The following is a 21,737-nucleotide window of genomic DNA, read 5'->3' as shown; positions in this document are numbered from 1 at the left end:
GCAGTGTAACCACCCTAATCAATAATGCAAACACTTTCAAAATGTCCCATTACAACGCCACTTTAATTAAACGAATACTCGAAGCAACAAAATTTTTTATTTCGAATATTTTTTTAATCGAATACTTGAGTTAATTGATTAATCGTTGCAGCACTACATGCGCTCATCGGTTAAAGCCGGCGAGTATTGACTATGTTTTTTATTGAGTCTTTTGTCTTTTCATTGCCTCAAAATACTTTTTGCATGCGTCTCCCTCTCATACTTTTGAGCATTGTGTTTTCTTGTTGCAGCTTTAAAGCAGATTGTTGATCTGTTGACCACTTTAGTCACGTAGCATATTTGAACCACCCTTATTTGATATTACTACGTTGAAGTATTTTCTTAAGGCATCTTCGTATGTTCTGTATGTATGCATCTAAACAAAACAAGCTGAAAGCACACAGGAGTAGAGTGTCAAATTCACGTCTTATAGCACGTTTTGCCGGTGTAGCACATTTTGGCAGAACACGGTTTTGTCTAGTCCCGTCTTTCCTGTTCATTTTGCTTTTGCTGCTCGTTTTGTGAAATATCGACAGTGCTGTAATGCTCAATAATGTTCCTCTCTGATTAAAATTGAAAGGGTTGAACAGATGACATGTTTGTGTCTCTAAAGCCATACTCTGGAAGCCCGGCAGCGTAACGATGTGACCTCGCCGCCCTGCGACGTCAACAGTGATGGCGACTTACTAGTTAAACTAATTTTACAAATTGTATAAAAAATGAAAACGTCAAGAGGGTTTCAATATCAAATTATTTTAACTAATAATGTTTCTTTTAAGAACTAAAAGTCAGTCTATCCGTGGATCCCTTTAAAAATTCACCCGACCTGTGCCAAAATAGTTCGCTGGGATAGGCTTCAGCACCCCGCAACCCTTGTGAGGATAAGCGGCTCGCATTAACAATATAAGTTATCAGCTAGTTCGTGTTGATTTTGACAGCACTTTTTAAATTTTTGTCTTGGTCTTCTGGATGAAACTACTTAAGTCTTAAGGCCGAGTTATACTTCCGCGTCAGACCTACGCCGTCAAGGAAGAATCGAGTTACGACCCTACGCCGTAGGCTTACGCGCGCCTCTCCAATTTTCTAACCTTCGCGTCACCTAGACGTGTATGACGTGACGAAAACGGACCGTGATTGGTCCGCTCAGACTGTTGTTTCCGGTTTACCGCGAAAACACCGCCATTGTAGAATAGAATCAAACATTATTTTCTACACGCAAAAATGCACCAAGCCGACGGGAGTATCATCGAAGAGCAAGTCTCGTCAAGACATTATTATTGTGATTGCCAAATGGCAAGGTCGGCGATCGGGGGAAGAAAAAAAAAATGGAAGAACCACCGAGACGTGGGTGTTCGGAATCGAGTGGCCACACGAAGCGGTGACCCAGTCGGCCAAAAACTGCCAACTTTTTATCACTTTATGTCGTATTTTTGGTTGGTGCACTTCATTTACTGTGTACATATGTTTCAAGTATATGAAGAATAAAGCACAGATTTGGTGTCAAAAGAGTTGTTTTGATCTTTAATTTTCAATAACAGACAGTTCACACACACAATACATCATCACTGATTGGGAGTGCCTCGGTGCTTTTATGATAACCTTAAAATCAAGCCTCCCAACACAGTTTGGGAAGTTCCCTAGATGCCAGAAATCTGCTATGGCTTCCCACTGGCTGGTTGTAGAACACGGCAAACAAATCAGGCTGGAGGGCTTTGCAGACCTTGAACGCAGTGCTCGACGTCAGTTTGAAGCGAGCCGCCACAGCTAGCTCTCTCCACCCGAGTCTAAAACTCTCTGTGCGGCATCAAAAGTCAGCCAGACCGCCTCGAAACCGTCTTCTGCGTCGCCTGCCCCTCAACATTTGTATGTTCAATATTTATTCAGTGTTGATGAGCAGAATATTTACTTTCAAGAGTTCCATCTTGCATTGTTTATTTTTTCTCCGACTAGCGGAAGTAAACAAGCATGCCCCAAAACCGTACAAACATAACGCCACATCCCTCTAGTGGCTTGGCGGTGAATTACAGAGCAACGCGTTCCCGCACCGCAGAACTATCGAATGTCGAATGACGCCGTAGTCGCTACGCCGTCACCGCAACGCGGGAGTATAACTCAGGCTTTAGTCATACTGTATTTTAGTCATTTCAAAATGTGGCAGTCTTTGTCAAGTTTTAGTCGACAGTTACTCAAAATGTTTTAGTCTGTAGAAAGTTTAAAAATAAAGGTTCATAGCAATTTCGAAGGAAAATTGTAGCGTCTACAAGGGCAACGCCATCTATACACACTCAGCAGGAAAAGCAGTACCGGTACATTATTTTCAATTTAACCTACCTAGAAGCCACAAACTATAGGTCACAAAAAGGTTGACTGTTTAACACCCTCTGGACTTACACCGGTTTTACACCAGGTGTTTCTGTGGCGCATCGGCACAGCTGACGCTCACCCCCAATTTCAGCAGGGTGCCTTTTAAGAGCAGAGCGTCTGTGAGGCAGCTCGATCGGTTCACGCGAGGATTGCAAGATAGCGGTGTAGTCCGAGAGAAGCGAGTATTTAAAGGTAACAATTAGGGCAGGGCTGTATGGCCTTAAGTACATATCACAGCCAATTTAGCAGATTTACCTTGATAACAATAAATGACTATACATTTGCCCAAGCAGATTGTTATATAATTTGAAAATATTAAACAATGCATGAAATACAAATTAACCGTTTCTCATTGATTTATTTACCAGCTTCCGATTTAAAAACTGCACATTCAGTGTAAACATTAAGTAGATGAAAATATCTCAATCGGTAAGCATTCAAATATAAACATTTAAAACGACTTGTGTGACTTGAACAATGTACAGCATTGTAAATATTACTATGGGTTTTTTGGGGAAAACAGAACGTGGGTCAGTCAAGTGCATGTGAAATTACAAGTGACTTTTTTTTTGTCATGGTTGTCCTCAGGAGTGCTTTGAGTTCAAGAAGCCCATCAAGCCGGCGTCCCGGCCCCGAATGCGCTCCTTCGTTTCCTCCAGAGACGCTTTCGCCCAGCGCCCAGGCTCAGCGCCTGCCCTCATGGTACGTCCATCTGACTGCCATGATTCTGATCGCCGCTAACTTTTTTCGCCACGACAGCTGTCGTCGCCGCTGCAGTCTGTCGAAGCCAGTCCGCCGTTCCCGAGACTTTCTTCCCTGGCATCCTCGCCCGACGAAGACGACGGCTTCCTTGAAGCGCTGGATGACGACTCCAAGGTCAGGCGGCTCACAATGACTGAACCCGATTCCCGCGTTCTTTTGACGTTTTCCGCCTCTTCGCAGAATACGGCCGATGTGCCCCGAGGGATGGCAGACTTGCTCACGGCGCCCCTAGTAGCCGACGGCTTCGGAGAGGACTCAGTCAGTCCTCGATGGACGTTTTGTTATTTGTTAAAAATAGTTAGTCGAAAGTGAACCCGACGCGGTGTCTTTCAGCCCGTGATCCGCTGGCGGCCGCGCAGCCTCTTCCGCTCGCCGTCCGCACCTGGTCCGAGTACGTCTCGAGCCTGCGCCAAACGTCCCGACTGCCCGGACGACGACAACATGCCCATGCAGATCAAGCGGCGCCGGAGCCTGTCAGGTTCCCGAGCGGAGGCGGACGACGCGGCAATCGTCGACTCCCCCGCGACAGTGCGTTTTGTTTTGTCAACGACGCCAGAAACTTGCCATTTGCTCTAAAAAGGTAAATTTGTTTTTTTCCGCTGTCGTCAGACTCGCTCGCCGCTGCAGAGGTCCAAATCCTTTTGTCAGTCGGAGATTGACAGAGTTCTGGAGAGGAACGACGAAACCCCGGATCTTATCGGAGACTTTACCAAAGTAAGTTTTCATAGTTGGCTCATGGTGAAATATTTTTGGGATAAGTCCAAATGACATGATATTACAGGTACAGAAATCTGACCATATTTATTGTATACTTTTTAATAAAAAACTTAATTTAAAAAAAAAAAAAAATTTGAAAACTGCATAAGAGAATGTTTTGTGCGTTCCAATTCCTTTTTAAAATGTTTTTTTAAATGTTTGAACCAAACAAAAAAGATTACTTTTGTGTCATTTAAAAGATACATTAATAAACCTTATAAAATTTTAGTATTTACTTAAGTCACTCATTGCCATTGAAATAAAGCATTTTATTGTATTTTCTGCTTCTTTGTTTTATTTTTTTTACTCAAAGACGAAGAAAAAAAACAATACATAAATAACAATTGTTAAATTGATTGTCCACAAATAGCCAACTATTATTGTGTTGACTAATCAATTCATTCACAAGTTTGTTTTTTTTAAAACAAAAATCAAGGAATATTGGTGTTGTTGTTTTTTTTAAATCCCCTTTTAAATTAAAAGCTACAATCATTTTAATGTAGTTTAAAGTGCATGTGCCACGAAAAAGCATGTTTATTTCATAATACACGCGGTATTTTATGCTCCTGAATGATATGGACCGCTTGGATGTGTGTGGAAGCGATCGCTATATTTATTTAGTTTTTTGAATCCCGCGCCATGAAAATGAGTGACTTCCGGCTTCGGTCTTGCATTGAGGAGGAGGGCGCTGTGACGTGTACGGTAGAAAACGTCCTCTTCACTATACAGCGTACTGTTGTGTATGAGGACGAAGGATTCAGCTGATTTTGCACGTACGTTTATACGTTTATTTTTCGCATCACGCCAGCCAAACGGCTGCAGAAAAATCATTCTGTATGAGGGAGAGGCGTATGCGCCTTTTTGGAGTTTCAAAAGGTTCCCATTCACCGTGGATATTGGCCAAAATAAGCCCGACGACTACTGTGGGACCATTGGACTTACGAGGAAGTGAGTTAACATCTTCTTTAGTATTATGTCAAATATTAATACGGCTATTACAAAGTAAACACTACAAACTTTCTTTAAATAAAGGACTACTTACGTTTGATCATTGATAGGCATGTAAAAAGCTCTCCCCATGCACATTAGCAGCACGTTAGCTGCACAACAACTGCAGCCACCCTCCTCCGGGGAACGAACTGTAAATTGCTCTCCGCTGGGCGGTTTGCCGATCCACGAAAACAATCGACAACCCAGTCGTCATGTCCAATAATCCAGGCTAGTTATGTGTGATTTTCTGCTTCGAAGACTTTGAAACATCACTCTGTTCGGGTTAGCATGTCGGCTAGCTGTCACGCCTTTTGGTTTGTTTACATTCTCCGAAGCAGGGGAAGGGAAATGACATATGTCCGATTTAGGTGTCATAAAATATCGTTCGGGAGGTGCGACAGTAAAGGTGAAGTCGACAGTTTTGACCATTATGGAGTAATTTTGCCATGTCGTCCTGAACAAATGCATTTTTATGATTTCATATTCCATTTAGCACAACACTGTTATTTGTCATGACCATGCCATTTATTTAGCAATTGGGGAAAATACTTGGATAAAAAGAATATCCTGTAAAAATATTGAAGTAAAGAGACAGAAACAATGACATTTTGCAGCTCTCTTCGTCGCGTTTTCCTCGTTGTGAATAGTTCCCCCTCGACGGGCTGACTGGTCCTTCTCAAGCCATTTATATAGCTATTGGGGAAAAATACTTGGATAAAAAGAGTATCCTGTAAAAATGGAGTAGAGAGACTGAAACAATGACATTTTGCGGCTCTCTTCGTCGCGTTTTCCTCGTTCTGAATAATTCCCCCTCAATGGGCTGAATAGTAAAACCGATGAGCCCAGTCTACCGCTGACGTCATCCACCTGTTGGGGACGCTAAAGCCCTATAATGTTAGGCGTGGCTAACCGGCAGATTAAAAGACTAATTTCTCGTCATCTGCGCTTTGCTAAATTGTTGTATACAGTCGAATCGTCTCAAAATATGATTCTAATTCACATAATAATGCCATTTAAGACTTTTTTTTTTTTTCTCATGTCGTATGCTCTTTAATAATTTAAGTTCAATCATTTAAAAAAAAAAAAAAACTATTTACTAATGGCTTATTCAATAGCCATGAAAATAAATGAAAACAATATAGTGCATTTATTTTTTTAAAAATGTATTTTTTTAAGCCCTAAAATGAATGTTTGAGCTGAATTCAAATTTTATCCCGGAACTTTTTTTAGCCTTACGCACTGCCGACGGTGGACGGAAAACATCAGGACCTCAAATACGTCACGCCGGAAACGGTAAGCGGTTGTTGCTCCTCTCTCATTGCTGTTCATTGTGATAAAACAACTATTTTCATTTATTTTTTTGTGTGTGTTCGTGCGGAAAGGTTGCGGCCGTCATGAAGGGCGACTTCAGTCGCGTGGTGGAGCAACTCGTCATCATTGACTGCCGCTACCCTTACGAGTACAATGGGGGGCACATCAAGGTTCGGCAAGCGTTAAGGGGAGGGGGGTAAAAAAAACTCCATAAATAAGTTGCACTTTCTTTTCTTTCCATGCTAACCCCACCCCCCCAGGGTGCAGTGAATCTTTACCTGGAAGACGACGTTCAGGACTTCTTGTTGCGGACGCCGTTGGCGGCGCGGCCGGAGAAACGCGTCATTGTGTTGTTTCACTGCGAGTTCTCGTCGGAGCGCGGGCCACGCATGTGCCGCTTCGTGCGCCAGAAGGACCGCTCCCTCAACGACTACCCCAAACTCCACTACCCCGAACTCTACGTGCTAAAAGGAGGCTACAAGGAGTTCTTCCCCCTCTTCCAGGTACCAACAACCTGACCTGCTGCAAATGTTAAATGCATCAAGTAGCACTGCAACCTAAAACTCCAATGTAAACAGAAGTAGTACACTAGCATACTTCTTTTCCTCAAAAGTAAAGATATGTAATTATCTACTAAATTCTTAGCCAAAACCAAATATTGGAAACACTTGGCTGAAAGGTGGAAAAAAAAAAAAACACATGGCGGAAAATGACTAAGTTCCGCTCTGAGACCCCCAATTTGGCCAACTTTCAAAATTGTCCGATATTCATGTGTGGTACATCATTGGAAAGCTTAAAATCTCAATTGTTGGGGGGAAAAACATTTTTGAACAGGAGAGCCTTTTTTTTTTTTTTTTTTTTTAAAAAAAAAAATGAAACACAAAAACCCTAACTGGAGGTGAGAGCATAATTAAAGACTCCATGATTTTAACGAGATATTATCACGTACTTGCCTCTTTTCGATCCAAAAACTTAATGTAGCGTATATCACAGTGTGTCAAGACACAGCTGTGAATGCCCGCAGCCGTATTTTGGGGGGATTTTATGAGTGACACATGGTAATATTACAAGGGTCGCGATGCAGAAATCGCAGAGATCAAGGAGTGGTCGCGATTTTCTTTTTCATACTAGTATATTTACCCTTTTAAACTTTTTTGGGGGGGATCGATTATCATCTAAAATACTGGGGAAAATGCGACCGTAACAAAAATACAATGAAACGATAGTTATGTGGTATTTTTTTCATTGTCACGTAATTTGTTGCAAAGTTAAAATATGCGATTGAATAATTAAAAAAAAAAAAAAAAAAAAAAAAGCTAAATATTAGACACCAATTAATTATTCAAAGCTAAAAATTAGACATTTCAAATTATAAATCTTTTTATGGCTTTGTTGAAACAAAAGCAGGGGTCTTAATGTGCCATGAATCTGCTATTGCAGCATATAGACATATTAATCTATCAAACACAACAGTTCTTTTGGCTTAAAATACAGCAGTTTATTTTAAAGATGGGTGCAAGAGCAGAAACTGTTTTTTTAGCCATGTCTGTGTTTGAATTTTTTAATTTCATTTAAAAATTATTTTATCACATTTACGTTCCGATTACTTCCCTTTGCCTTGGCATCTCTTGTACAACCCCGGAGGTTCGAGAAATTTAATTTGAAAGGTGCCGTTTCTGAAATCCCATGGGAGGGTGCGGTGGCGGCGCTAGGATTTTTCTGAAACTGGGGGGCCCAAGAAGTGGCCTCGTGTAACCCTCAGGGGCCAAGAGTCGCTGCCATTTTTGTTCAGGGTTTGTTTTGGTCAACAAGGTAATACTCCGTAGCTTATCCTGCATGAGGCAGTAAAAACATCTGGTAAGAACTACTGGTAAAAACCAGTCAAGTTTGTAATGATTTGAATTTAATCATAATTTGTGCAGGTTCCATACATGGAGCAATATAAATCACTTTTTTGAAAAGCCATTTTAAACTCAAAAGTAGCATTAATATTTAACATGCTCAAGAAACGGCTCATTCTCTCACTTAAGAAAGGAAGGATTCGCCGATTGCCATGCTTTGTAATATTCAAATTAGAGGGGGACAGTGCCCATCCCCCTTAAAACTGCCACTGGGAGGGTGTGTTCCAGCAGCAGTGAGAGCTAGGTCATAGCATTGTTCTGCTTTCACTCAAAAAACGTTTTATTTCTTACCTAAAAATGTCATTACACTTGATAACACACATCACTTAAAAGTTAGGTGTTTTTCCCCATGTGTTTCAATTAAATTTCCATTTGTGTCAGGCTATTTTTAAGTTCTAGTAATGTTTTAAGTTAGTCTAAAGTGTTAGTCCTGATTGGATTTTGAATTTATACCTGCTGTATTGGAGCACATTAGGCACCAGTGCTACTTGGTGTTTTAGTCATCAAAGACGACCGAGCTAAAATTGACAGTTAGCTTTATTACCGGTGTGTTTTTATTTTACACCCTCATTACTTTACAGCTCAGTGTTTTTACTGATTAAATCAAGCCTGTATGAAATAGACGTTAGCCACTAGAGGCGTGCGAAATTTCCTTTTCTTAGATTATTCGCAATTCGGCCGTGGAAGATTCGAGAAGGATTCACAAACATCCAAATTCCGAAAATTGAATTATACCAGGTAAAGCGGCAATAATGGCTGACTGCGGCCGACAGCCGCTACAACGACGTCCTGTTGCTAGTTGCTACAAACATATGGCTGCGGTAGATATCACATATATGTAGAACTAGATGCCAAATGACAGACGACGGCGGCGTTGGAACATGTATTAGTGAACTAGATGCGAAATGACACTTACCAGTGTTGGTAAACAGCCCCCATCTTTAAGCAGCAGACTTCAGTAGAAGGCTCTGTTGTAGCGAACCAAATTAATTTTTTTATCTAAAATACTCCCAAATCGGCAAAATCTTGACTTGAATCTATCTTTAAATGATAAAACTGTTTTAAAACGTTCACATGTCAAAAGTAGACAGAAGGGAAATTATGGAATAACGGGAGCAATATTAACAACTTTAACGGTTGATTCACAACATTAAATTAATTGAATGTAGTTTAAAGCTGCTGATACGAAAGTTAAGAATTTTATTTACTGTTATTAACTATTAACTTGATACTGAAATAGTCGTTCAGTTCAGCCTGAGAGGATTTTTGAACAATTTTGGAACTGATGTACAAAATGTTAAAGACGGGGGTGCAACAATAATCGATTTATAATCGAATCGTTAAGTGCCCCAAGATTCCCACCTCTATTAGCCACACATTGACAGTAGTCATAATTAATAGAAACCTAGCCCTCTGCAGGGCTAACGTTCGTTTGCAAGGTACAGTAACCTTAATTTTATTTATGAGCGCTGCGTTAACTTACAGTGCCTTGCAAAAGTATTCGGCCCCCTTGAACCTTGCAACCTTTCGCCACATTTCAGGCTTCAAACATAAAGATATAAAATTTTAATTTTTTGTCAAGAATCAACAACAAGTGGGACACAATCGTGAAGTGGAACAAAATTTATTGGATAATTTAAACTTTTTTAACAAATAAAAAACTGAAAAGTGGGGCGTGCAATATTATTCGGCCCCCTTGCGTTAATACTTTGTAGCGCCACCTTTTGCTCCAATTACAGCTGCAAGTCGCTTGGGGTATGTTTCTATCAGTTTTGCACATCGAGAGACTGACATTCTTGCCCATTCTTCCTTGCAAAACAGCTCGAGCTCAGTGAGGTTGGATGGAGAGTGTTTGTGAACAGCAGTCTTCAGCTCTTTCCACAGATTCTCGATTGGATTCAGGTCTGGACTTTGACTTGGCCATTCTTACACCTGGATACGTTTATTTTTGAACCATTCCATTGTAGATTTGGCTTTATGTTTTGGATCATTGTCCTGTTGGAAGATAAATCTCCGTCCCAGTCTCAGGTCTTGTGCAGATACCCACAGTTTTTCTTCCAGAATGTTCCTGTATTTGGCTGCATCCATCTTCCCGTCAATTTTAACCATCTTCCCTGTCCCTGCTGAAGAAAAGCAGGCCCAAACCATGATGCTGCCACCACCATGTTTGACAGTGGGGATGGTGTGTTCGGGGTGATGAGCTGTGTTGCTTTTACGCCAAACATATCGTTTTGCATTGTGGCCAAAAAGTTCAATTTTGGTTTCATCTGACCAGAGCACCTTCTTCCACATGTTTGGTGTGTCTCCCAGGTGGCTTGTGGCTAACTTTAAACGAGACTTTTTATGGATATCTTTGAGAAATGGCTTTCTTCTTGCCACTCTTCCATAAAGGCCAGATTTGTGCAGTGTACGACTGATTGTTGTCCTATGGACAGACTCTCCCACCTCAGCTGTAGATCTCTGCAGTTCATCCAGAGTGATCATGGGCCTCTTGGCTGCATCTCTGATCAGTTTTCTCCTTGTTTGAGAAGAAAGTTTGGAAGGACGGCCGGGTCTTGGTAGATCTGCAGTGGTCTGATGCTCCTTCCATTTCAATATGATGGCTTGCACATGCAGTGCTCCTTGAGATGTTTAAAGCTTGGGAAATCTTTTTGTATCCAAATCCGGCTTTAAACTTCTCCACAACAGTATCTCGGACCTGCCTGGTGTGTTCCTTGGTTTTCATAATGCTCTCTGCACTTTAAACAGAACCCTGAGACTATCACAGAGCAGGTGCATTTATACGGAGACTTGATTACACACAGCTGGATTCTATTTATCATCATCGGTCATTTAGGACAACATTGGATCATTCAGAGATCCTCACTGAACTTCTGGAGTGAGTTTGCTGCACTGAAAGTAAAGGGGCCGAATAATATTGCACGCCCCACTTTTCAGTTTTTTATTTGTTAAAAAAGTTTAAATTATCCAATAAATGTTGTTCCACTTCACGATTGTGTCCCACTTGTTGTTGATTCTTGACAAAAAAATTTAATTTCATATCTTTATGTTTGAAGCCTGAAATGTGGCGAAAGGTTGCAAGATTCAAGGGGGTCGAATACTTTTGCAAGGCACTGTAATTTTACCTTGTCCCGAATATCGCTTCTGTGCTCTTGGAGTAAACTTGGTACCTTTGGTGGAGTGGGGGCTAGGTAGGCGGTTCGCGTGGTGGCGCCCGGCCTGTGTTTCTGGGTCCTTCATTGGTTGCGGGGTCCAGCAGGGGGTGCGGAAGTGTCGCCGGGGCCGGGCGGGGGTAGCGTTATGCAAGTGGTCCCTTATAGTAAATACATGAAACTGTGTTTGCCTTGGTCTCCAGCTTGAAATGCTCCCACACTTTGGACATTTTCTGCTTTTTCTTGGTGCCTTTCTCATCACTTTTGTCGGCTTCTTCGTCGTTACCTCTATATTCATGCGTGGTTGAAATCTAATACATCCGCCACCTCTCCCTTCTTCCTCTACACACGTGACGTCAGCGCGTTGTGCCGCATTAAAAGTTGTGTTAAAATGAATTGCAATGTCCCGGACAATCATTTTCAGAATACTTTGTGTGAGTTCAGATGCTCTTTCTGGTGTGCATTCCGGATTTTTGGGGGGAGGGGAAAAACTGTTCAACTTATGTTTGTTTTAACCCGAAAATAGATAAGCAGAGGGCACACTGAAATATTACCACAACTATTTTGAAGGAAAGGCACACATAGTGATAGTAACAAAAATTAAATATATAGTATTCATTTTATAGTATACTACTATACTACTACAATAATACTTTGTAATATAAAGTAACTAACATGCAGTCATGGATAACAGTAAGCAGGCCAGTGCTGTTTCCATATAGATATATATTTTTGAAAAAATTAGAGGCCTGTAATTGTCAACATGGGTAGACCTCAACCATGATAGACAGAATGTGGAAAAACAACCCAGAAAATCACATTGATTTTTTTTTTTTGTTTGTTTAAGAATTTATTTGCAAATCACGGTGGAAAATAAGTATTTGGTCAATACCAAAAGTTCCTCTCAATACTTTGTTATGTAACCTTTGTTGGCAATAACGGAGGCCAAACATTTTCTGTAAATCTTCACAAGCTTTTCACACACTGTTGCCGGTATTTTGGCCCCTTTGCTCCATGCAGTTCTCCTCTAGAGCAGTGATTTTTTTTTAGGGCTGTTGTTGGGCAACACAGACTTTCAACTCCCTCCACAGATTTTCTATGGGGTTGAGATCTGGAGACTGACTAGGCCACTCCGGGACCTTGAAATGCTTCTTAGGAAGCCACTCCTTTGTTGCCCTGGCTGTGTGTTTGGGATCATTGTCATGCTGAAAGACCCAGCAACGTCTCATCGTCAATGCCCTTGCTGATGGAAGGAGATTTTCACTCAAAATCTCTCGACACATGGCCCCATTCATTCTTTCCCTGTGAACCTGTGTTTCTACCAAAAAGTTCTATTTTGTGTTATGGTCTGATGACACTATTCTCCCAGTCCTTCTGGATCATCCAAATGCTCTCTAGCGAACCGCAGACGTGCCTGGATGTGTACTTTCTTCAGCAGGGGGACACGTCTGGCAGTGCAGGATTTGAGTCCCTGGCGGCGCATTGTGTTACTGATAGTAGCCTTTGTTACTGTGGTCCCAGTTCTCTATAGGTCATTCACTAGGTCCCCCCGTGTGGTTCTGGGATTTCTGCTCACCGTTCTTGTTATCATTTTGACGCCAAGGGGTGAGATCTTGTATGGAGCCCCAGATCGAGGGAGATTATCAGTGGTCTTCTTTGTCTTCCATTTTCTAATAATTGCTCCAACAGTTGATTTCTTTACACCAAGTGTTTTACCTATTAGAGCAGGGCGGTAAACCGAAAATTTACCGTCACCGAAATTCTTAACGATGACTGACGTAATTTTGACCATGTCGGTAAATTCGGTAAATTAATAAAACAAGAAAATATAGGCTTTTCATCCCGCTTTGATTCTGTGTTGTTCGTCTATGTTCATTCCCCTTTAAGAAAGCAGTGAATGTGCTTACGTAGGGAGTCACGTGATCATCAGGAAGCCAATCAAACAAACGCCCGGTAAGCTAACGCTAGCAGCTAACGCTACAAGCAAAACGTGATGGAGTGTGGCTTAAGGGAGGTTCACCAAACTTTCAACCGACATTTAGTTGACTCTTGGTGGCATCCAGACGGGCTTTCACCCGCTGTCCTCCTTTGTTCTCACGATTTCCGGAGATGGTGCTTTCAGTGCTTTCTACTGGTAGCCAGGCTAACGCTAGCTAGCGGCTAACGCTACAAATGAACGTTATGGAGTCGGATAGCGGCTCTAACCTTGTCGAAACGGCTGAACTTAATGAGTGGATTGGGCACGGACTGCATCTAGCAATTACTATGTGGCGTTATTTTGTATCTGTGTGTGATTCCTCTGATAGCTTTTGTGATGGTAAAGCATTCAGCATAAAGTACAATCCAATGGCGAAACTTATAATGACCGAGAAATGGCCCCAGCTATTTTTATTGTACGTGCATTTATTAAAAAATGCACTGGGGGGGAAAAAAACCTTAAACCATAAAGTAAACACTTGTATTTAATAATTATGTCACAGCAGCCATTAACAATAAGTTGTCTTTTTGAAGTGTACTGTTCAAGCTGCAAGTCATTTGTGTTACAATTACATGTTTGCACAGGCATATTGATTTTGACAATGTACATTGTTCAAGTCATACACGCTGTTACAAATGTTCATACTTGAATTCTTATTGCTTACAATACATTTTTATAAACTTAATGTTTAGACTGCATGTACAATTGTTAAATACAGTACAGTGGTACCTCTACATACGAAGTTAATCCGTTCCAGGACCTTGTTTGTAAGTCGAAATGGTCGTATGCCGAGCAGGATTTTCCCATAGGAATACATTATAATTCCATTAATTCGTTCCACAGCCCAAAAACCTGCACTAAATCCTTAAAAAATACTGCTGGTACTATTACAAATGGCAATTACATATAGCAAAACAAATAAATAATAAATAAAAATCAGATTAATAATATAATAATAATAATAATTCCTGTAATAGTGTAACGAAACGGGTTCTAATAAGGCGGACGTTTTTTTCTGTACCTGAAGGCACCGCGGCGCTGACGTGACAAAGAGGGAGGGGAGCGGGTGAGAATTTACTTTCGCTTTCAATGCTTTCTTGAGAACATCGTCAATTGCGGCAGACAGCAGGCGTTTTGTGTTGAATAAGTTGTGAAAGAAATGATGGAAACGTGGCGAAGCTGGCGATTTCTCTGGAGATGTTACCACAATAAGAATTGTCAGCTTAACTTATAAAGACTGGCGAACGATGGTCGGAGGAGGACCGTGGAGATGTATTGTTGAGCCATTTCACCCCACGCTCATGTTTTTCTGTCATTTGCATCTTCATTTAGAAGGTAAGCGTCAACTTTTTCCTTGTTTCACCACCTGTACCAACCTTTTCTGAAACCTGTGTTGATTTGTCACACAAGAAAATCCGCTGTGCATTCGTCTGCGGTGCTGCCATTGTCGTCGTATTTCGAGCATGTCGTCGGATGTAGAAACAAATGGCGAGTCAAATTTTACGTCGGATGTCGAAAAGTTCGTGTGTCGAAGCGATCGTATGTAGAGGTACCACTGTATATCAAATTGAATGCTGGTAAATAAATCAACAAGAAATAGTTAATCTGTATTTCATGCATTGATTCAGATTTTCAAAATATATAACAGTCCGCTTGGGCGAATTTATCGTCATTTATCGTTATCGAGATAAATCTGCTCAATTTATCGTGATACATGTTTAAGGCCATATCGCCCAGCCCTATTACCTATTGCAGATTCAGTCTTCCCAGCCTGGTGCAGGTCTACAATTTTTTTCTCTGGTGTCCTTAGACAGCTCTTTGGTCTTGGCCATAGTGGAGTTTGGAGTGTGACTGACTGAGCTTGTGGACAGGTGTCTTTTATACCGATAATGAGTTAAAACAGGTGCCATTGATACAGGTAAAGAGTGGAGTCTCGTTAGACCTCGTTAGAAGTTAGACCTCTTTGACAGCCAGAAATCTTGCTTGGAAAATAAGTATTTGGTCACCTACAAACACTCAAATTTCGAAATAAATTATAAAAAAAATTATCATAAAATCAATGTGATTTTGTTTTTTTTCCCCACAATCTTTGTCTCATGGTTGAGGTTTACCTATGTTGACAATTACAGGCCTCTCTAATCTTTTGAAGTAGGAGAACTTGTACAATTGGTGGTTGACTAAATACTTATTTGCCCCACTGTACATATCATAAATTATTTTATTAAATAAAAATGCAAATTGATACGACGCACATAAAGGCAACTTCAATTTTAAAAAAAATCTTTAGAAAGTTGTATGGACTTGTAATCCGCTAGCTTGTTGTCTTGTTGCCGACGTGCTACCGTGGTATGCGAGCTCAGCTTAGCAAAGAGTACACACAGTGGCATCCTCCATATTTTCCTTGAAATAATTCCAGGCTCTAGCTGTTCTGGTCCGCTTTTTTGGCTTTATGCCACTTTCACCGTGTTACCAATTCTGCCCTTCTTGGTAATTGGCGGTGTTTTCAACTCTTCACTGTAGTGAGGAGTGAACCGGCGATTCAGTTGGCTCGTTGTCGTCTGTTCGTCCGATTTCCTCCTCAGAAAGGCGGCGGCGTGCATTAAAAACACCGAAAGGCTTCGAATGGCTTTTCATGGATACTTCTTACTGACCAAAACAAAAATGTGAGGGATTCAGCCACAACTCCGCGCTCCCTGCGCACTTTCCCAACTCTCACCTATCTTGTTCCCTCTCTCTTGCTCACCCACTTTCTTCCTCTCTGCTCAATCTGACAATGCCGGCCACATTGAGAATAAGTGGCCCCCTCGAGGGTGCCGGTAACAACCGCTTGCATCTCGAGCGCCCGCCATACTAAACTTTATCCGCATGTAATTGTTTTTTAAAACCCGTCATTACCCGTCGGCGGTATGTTTTGCCCGTCGACGCTCTTACGTCATCGATGACGTCACCATTGTCGACTAGTCGGGACAGCTCCAATTGACACATTTATTTGGAAACATGCGAATATGTTGAACACAGCACAATCGACTACATTTCAGATATTGATCCTGATAATTTTCTTTCAAACTCCATAAAGAAATGTGATTATTATACACAAGAAAAATTTAAAAACTGTGTTATATTGGAAGGTAAGCTGTCTATTATACATTTTAATAGTCATAGCATGTACAGTAATTTTGACTCCATCAAAGAGTATTTAAATGGTTTTACTCAGCCCTTTGATGTTATTTCCATTACTGAAACTTGGTTTAATAATGATAAAGGCATACATTTTGAGCTTGATGAATATGAGTTAAGGTATATGAATAGAGCTAATAAAACAGGGGGCGGAGTAGCCTTATATATTCACAAAACCTTAAAATTCACAGTGTTATCAGATGCGACATTTACAGTTGAAGGAACCATGGAATGTCTAACAGTGGAGATTCAAATGGAAAAACAGAGTAATATTATCTTGAGCTGTGTATATCGAACGCCTGGTTCAAGTATCGAAATGTTTGGTGAACTGATGGAAAAAACAATTTCCACCATGAACCACCAAAAAATTATTTGTCTGCGGTGACTTCAATATTGATTTATTAAGTCCATCTAAACTGAAAACCATTGATTTTATCGATACCATGTACAGTTTATCACTATACCCGACAATCACTAAACCGAGCAGAATAACATCACACAGTGCTACTGCCATTGATAACATCTTCACTAATACAATGGACAACGAAACCACTAGTGGCCTTTTTGTTTGTGATATCACTGACCACTTGCCTGTGTTTACTCTCTGTAACTGTGATCTTGAGAAATCTAAGGTTTCTGTTGAAGTGTTTTATAAACGCATAAAAAGTGACGATACAATTAATGCATTTAATAAGTTTAGCGCTTCAGGATTGGAGAACAGTTTACAGTGAGCTGAGTGTAAACAGTGCTTATAGTAATTTTCTAGACATATTTACCTCTTTATATAACAAATACTGCCCTGTACAAGAATATTCTATAAAGAAAAAACAAACAAAAAGTCCCTGGCTTACCTAAGGAATAATTAATGCTTGCAAAAAGAAAAATAATCTTTACAAAGTATTTATTAAGCTGAAAACAGAAGAATCAGAAATGAGATATAAGACGTACAGAAACAAATTAACTGAAATTATAAGGGCAAGTAAACAGTTATATTATAGGAAAAAAATATATGAAAATAAAAACAGTATGAAAGGAACTTGGGATGTGCTCAATAATTTAATTAAGAAATGTCCTACTCAATTGTCATAACCGGATTATCTTATTGGCAAAAATGGCAAACAACATAATATGAACAATATAGTAAATTGTTTCAATGATTTTTTTGTAAATATTGGCCCAGAGTTGGATTTTGACATTCCGGACCACGGAGGTGGCGAAGGATGTGTAAGAATTGAACCAAATCCACACTCACTCTTCCTCTCAGCAACAAACGAGCAGGAAGTGATTAATACAGTCCTCAAGTGTAAAAGTAAGCGATGTACCGATTTCCATAACCTTGACATGACATTGGTTAAAGGAGTCATCTTTAACATTGCAAAACCATTAACTCATATCTTCAATTTATCATTTCAATCTGGATGTTTTCCTGAACAAATGAAAATTGCAAAAATAATACCACTATTTAAAAGTGGCGATAAATATAGTTTTAATAATTACAGACCAATTTCTCTGTTGCCCCAGTTTTCTAAAATTCTTGAAAAACTTTTTAATTCTCGACTAGAAAAAATTCTGGAGAAACATAAAATAATAAATGAAGGCCAGTATGGTTTTAGAACTGGAAGAACAACCTAAATGGCTATGATTGAAGCAACTGAAGAAATCACTAATGCGTTAGTTTAGAATAAATATGCAATTGGTATTTTCTGTGATCTAAAAAAAGCATTTGATACAATCAATCACCAAATTCTGATTCATAAACTGGAAAAATATGGAATTCGTGGGGTTGCAGGGAATTGGTTAAAAGATTATTTAAGCAAAAGGGTGCAGTATGTTAAAATGGGACAGTATACATCAAAACAACTTGGTATTGCTTGTGGTGTTCCTCAGGGGTCAGTGCTGGGGCCAAAACTGTTTAATCTATATATAAATGGCATTTTTAATGTATCTCAATCTCTAAAATTTATTCTTTTTGCGGATGACACCAATGTATTCTATAGTAGTAATAATTATAATGAGTTGGTTAAGGTCTTGAACAAGGAGCTAATTAAAATTAAAAAATGGATGGATATAAATAAATTTTCATTAAATTTAAGTAAAACTAAAGCTATGATGTTTGGTAGCTTTAAAACTAATCTTGATTTGCATGTAATTATTGATGGTATCCAAATTGAAAACATAGATGTGAATACATTCACAATTGACAGTAAACTAACATGGAAACCCCACCTTAGACATATTAAAACAAAAATTTCCAAGAGTCTCTCAATTATAAATAAAGTTAAACAGTTCCTTGATGAGAGCGCACTCCGCACTTTATACTGCTCTTTGGTTCTCCCATACTTCTCATATTGTGTTGAAGTCTGGGGAAACACTTATCAGAGCACGATAAATCCTTTAGTTACCTTACAGAAACGGGCCGTGCGGATCATCCATAAGGTCGGGTTTTTGGATCACACACATAATTCGTTTATTCAATCAAAGCTGCTAAAATTTAACGATCTTGTAAAGTATAATACCTCAATAATCCTCTATAAAGCATTCACTAAATTATTACCAATTAAATTGCAAAACTTTTTTACAATGAAAGCGAGAACTCATAACTTGAGAGGATATGGAGACTTCAAAATACCAAAAATTCGAACAACTCGTAAAAGTTTTTGTGTGTCTGTGTGGAGTGAAACTTTGGAATAATCTGGGAATGCAACACAAGCAATGCCAAACTATCTAGAGATTTAAAAGGTTATACAAACTTATGGTCTGGTCACAGTATACTGATATAAGGTCTTAATTACATCAATAAATTATCTTGGTATGAGTGTTGGTTGTTTCTTACCATTGGTGGTATGTTGTCCGTGACAGTTGTTGGTATAGTTATTGTTGCCATTTATAATTTGTTGTTTTGTGTGTGTGGCCTTTACCATTGTCGGTATGATTTTACTTTCATTTACCATGTTGGTATGAAATTGTTTTTGGTTTGGGTGTTACCTGTGGTAACTTCATCACAAGGGACAAAATTTGTTACAAAAATGTATATGTGCAAAACTGTTTGGACTGATTTTTTGGTGGGCTACATTTTGGAAGGAAGTAGCAAGAACTTTTTGTTCTTAATTAGATAAGAATAGGGGTGGGATTAAATAAGTTTTCTTCCCACTCCTTTTCAGGCATGTAGTTGATGTTGCAATGTTACTTAGCTTTGCTGCTCTTTTTTGTTACTTGATTATATGAGCTGTATATATTTGTTGTCTTGACAAGGAATAATGGCCTGAAATAAACGAATGAAATGAATTTGTCCCTTTGATCGTAGAGCTACAAAGTCTTCGCTGTCGAGATCAAGGGTACAAACCTGTCATTCATCATTAACTTTAAGTACCAAACGTAAATTGCACTGCGTAGAAGGAGGGAGGGTGAGAGGATGTACGAGTATGAAGCACAAAAAGATTTTTAAAATTAAAAACCCGATTCTGATCATCTGTAAAATCGGCCCGATTTCCATGCACGTGATCGGATCAGGACATCCCTGGTCGTTTCATGTTTCTGCTGTCGATAGAAATGACTTTATCACAAGGAGACCACCAAACAGTTTGAAGTGGGAGGTTCGTTCATTTGCTGTCGACCCTTCAACTTCAAATGGATTGGACGTCTGTCGCCGTTAATGCCAAACTGATATGGTGTTTCTTTTGTTTCATCCTTTCTATTTGATGTCCTCCCCTATAAATGAGCTATTTTCTGATGTTCCAGACACAATGCGAGCCAGAGTCGTACCGTCCCATGATGGACGAGGACTTCCGCGAGGACCTGAGGAAATTCCGTCTGAAGAGTCGCTCCTGGGCCGGCGAGCGCAGCAAGCGGGACATGTACAGCCGCCTCAAGAAGCTGTGAGCCTCCCCACTCCAAATCCCCTTTTATACTAAATTGATTCAAACAATCACTGCCAAACCACTTTTACAATGTCTCAGTACTTAAATGCTCAACCAGAAAGTTAGCGCATTTTTCTTCTCTCCACACTGCCGTGTTAAATGTTTTTTTTTTTTTTTTTTTTTTTTTTTTTTTTAATTTTTTTTAAAGAAAAGAATGTCATTTTAATTTTTTTTTATAAATTGTTTGACCTCCGCCATTTGAAGCACATCTTCATCTTTGCTGGTATTTATCTTGCATTGACAGCGCTAGAAACACAAAGTCCAACTTGCAGTGAGATTGTTGACATCGAGGACGTCGAAGCGCGCCGGTTTCGTGTGCGTTTTCTTGTGAATTTTTGTTCGGCGCTCCATGTTGGCGCAAGTCCATTAAAAATCAGTGTGTGTTTGAGTTTCATTCTCATTTTTTGAGTGCGTGAATCCAATTCCCCTTAGTCTATCAATCTAAAAGTGACCTAAATAATATAAAATCTACTCAAATACTCCATAAATGACCTAAATGAGACTAATTTTATGTAAATAGTGAGACAAATACTCCGAAATCTAGTAAATCTTTCTAAATCTTGAAGTACTGCTTAAAAGTGACTCTAATACTCTTGAAGCTATTGAAATACAAACATTTAACATGAATACATTTTGGAGGTCTACCGCATGGGGAACAACAGACATATATTTCACTGGGGCACATGCCCCAGTATAAATTTAATCTGTAAAAACAATAAATAAATACTTAGCATTATTTACAGAATGTGCCCCCTGTTAATTCAATGTACACAATCTGTACATGGCTTTTTAATATGGTAATTTTTGGACGTAACCTTGGCGGTGATGGACATATGGGTTGATACTTCTGCAAACCGCCATTGGGAGATATGCTGCATTCGTGTGTATCGGGATGTCAGAGTTCCCAAGTTGGAAAATGGTTATGTTTTGTAAAGTCATCATGCTGGATAAAAACATGGTTGTTAGAAGTAGGGAAGCCTATTTGAATGCTCCAACGATACATCACAAGTTGAGTGACTATTTGGCGCTTTTTATAGATACTGTGTAGTGGAGATTTTTTTTAAATTTCTCTAACAACACGTGAATGAAGCATCAATATTAAGCTGGGTGTGCCAATCATTCAGTCGACGGTGCAAATGACATCTTTACATGTTAGTGCTAGATAAACCACCCATCCATGTTTGTTTTTACCTGTTTTGATGTTTGTTTGGTTACCTATTAGTGGTGTGACAAAATCTCGAAATGGTGCCATATCGTGATACTTTGTATCCCAAAAGGTTATCGATATGCTCCTGCCAAAAATCGAGATAACGTTTTTAAAAAGTGTCAATGTCTTAAAAATAAATAAATAAATTAAAAAGGATTCAACAGTTGCTAACAAAATCTTTCA

The 21,737-nt window shown here is 39.6% G+C and overlaps 1 protein-coding gene across 1 annotated transcript in view; it reads left to right on the top strand.

Annotated features, from left to right (window-relative positions):
• The window catches only part of cdc25b (cell division cycle 25B), a 28,157-nt gene extending 7,677 nt beyond the window's left edge, over positions 1 to 20,480 (top strand). Inside the window, exons 7-15 of the mRNA XM_057858513.1 lie at positions 2,992 to 3,105; positions 3,163 to 3,279; positions 3,346 to 3,423; positions 3,499 to 3,693; positions 3,775 to 3,879; positions 6,142 to 6,204; positions 6,294 to 6,392; positions 6,483 to 6,725; positions 20,169 to 20,480. Of these exons, the coding sequence (XP_057714496.1) occupies positions 2,992 to 3,105; positions 3,163 to 3,279; positions 3,346 to 3,423; positions 3,499 to 3,693; positions 3,775 to 3,879; positions 6,142 to 6,204; positions 6,294 to 6,392; positions 6,483 to 6,725; positions 20,169 to 20,309 (1,155 nt within the window). The 3' untranslated portion in view covers positions 20,310 to 20,480. The remainder of the gene's footprint in view (positions 1 to 2,991; positions 3,106 to 3,162; positions 3,280 to 3,345; positions 3,424 to 3,498; positions 3,694 to 3,774; positions 3,880 to 6,141; positions 6,205 to 6,293; positions 6,393 to 6,482; positions 6,726 to 20,168) is intronic.
• The last annotated feature ends 1,257 nt before the right edge of the window (positions 20,481 to 21,737 follow it).

Source organism: Corythoichthys intestinalis, chromosome 15, assembly GCF_030265065.1.
Source record: "Corythoichthys intestinalis isolate RoL2023-P3 chromosome 15, ASM3026506v1, whole genome shotgun sequence".
NCBI lineage: Eukaryota > Metazoa > Chordata > Actinopteri > Syngnathiformes > Syngnathidae > Corythoichthys > Corythoichthys intestinalis.
Note: the sequence above shows the minus strand (reverse complement) of the source record. Positions and strands in the feature narration are given on the sequence as shown.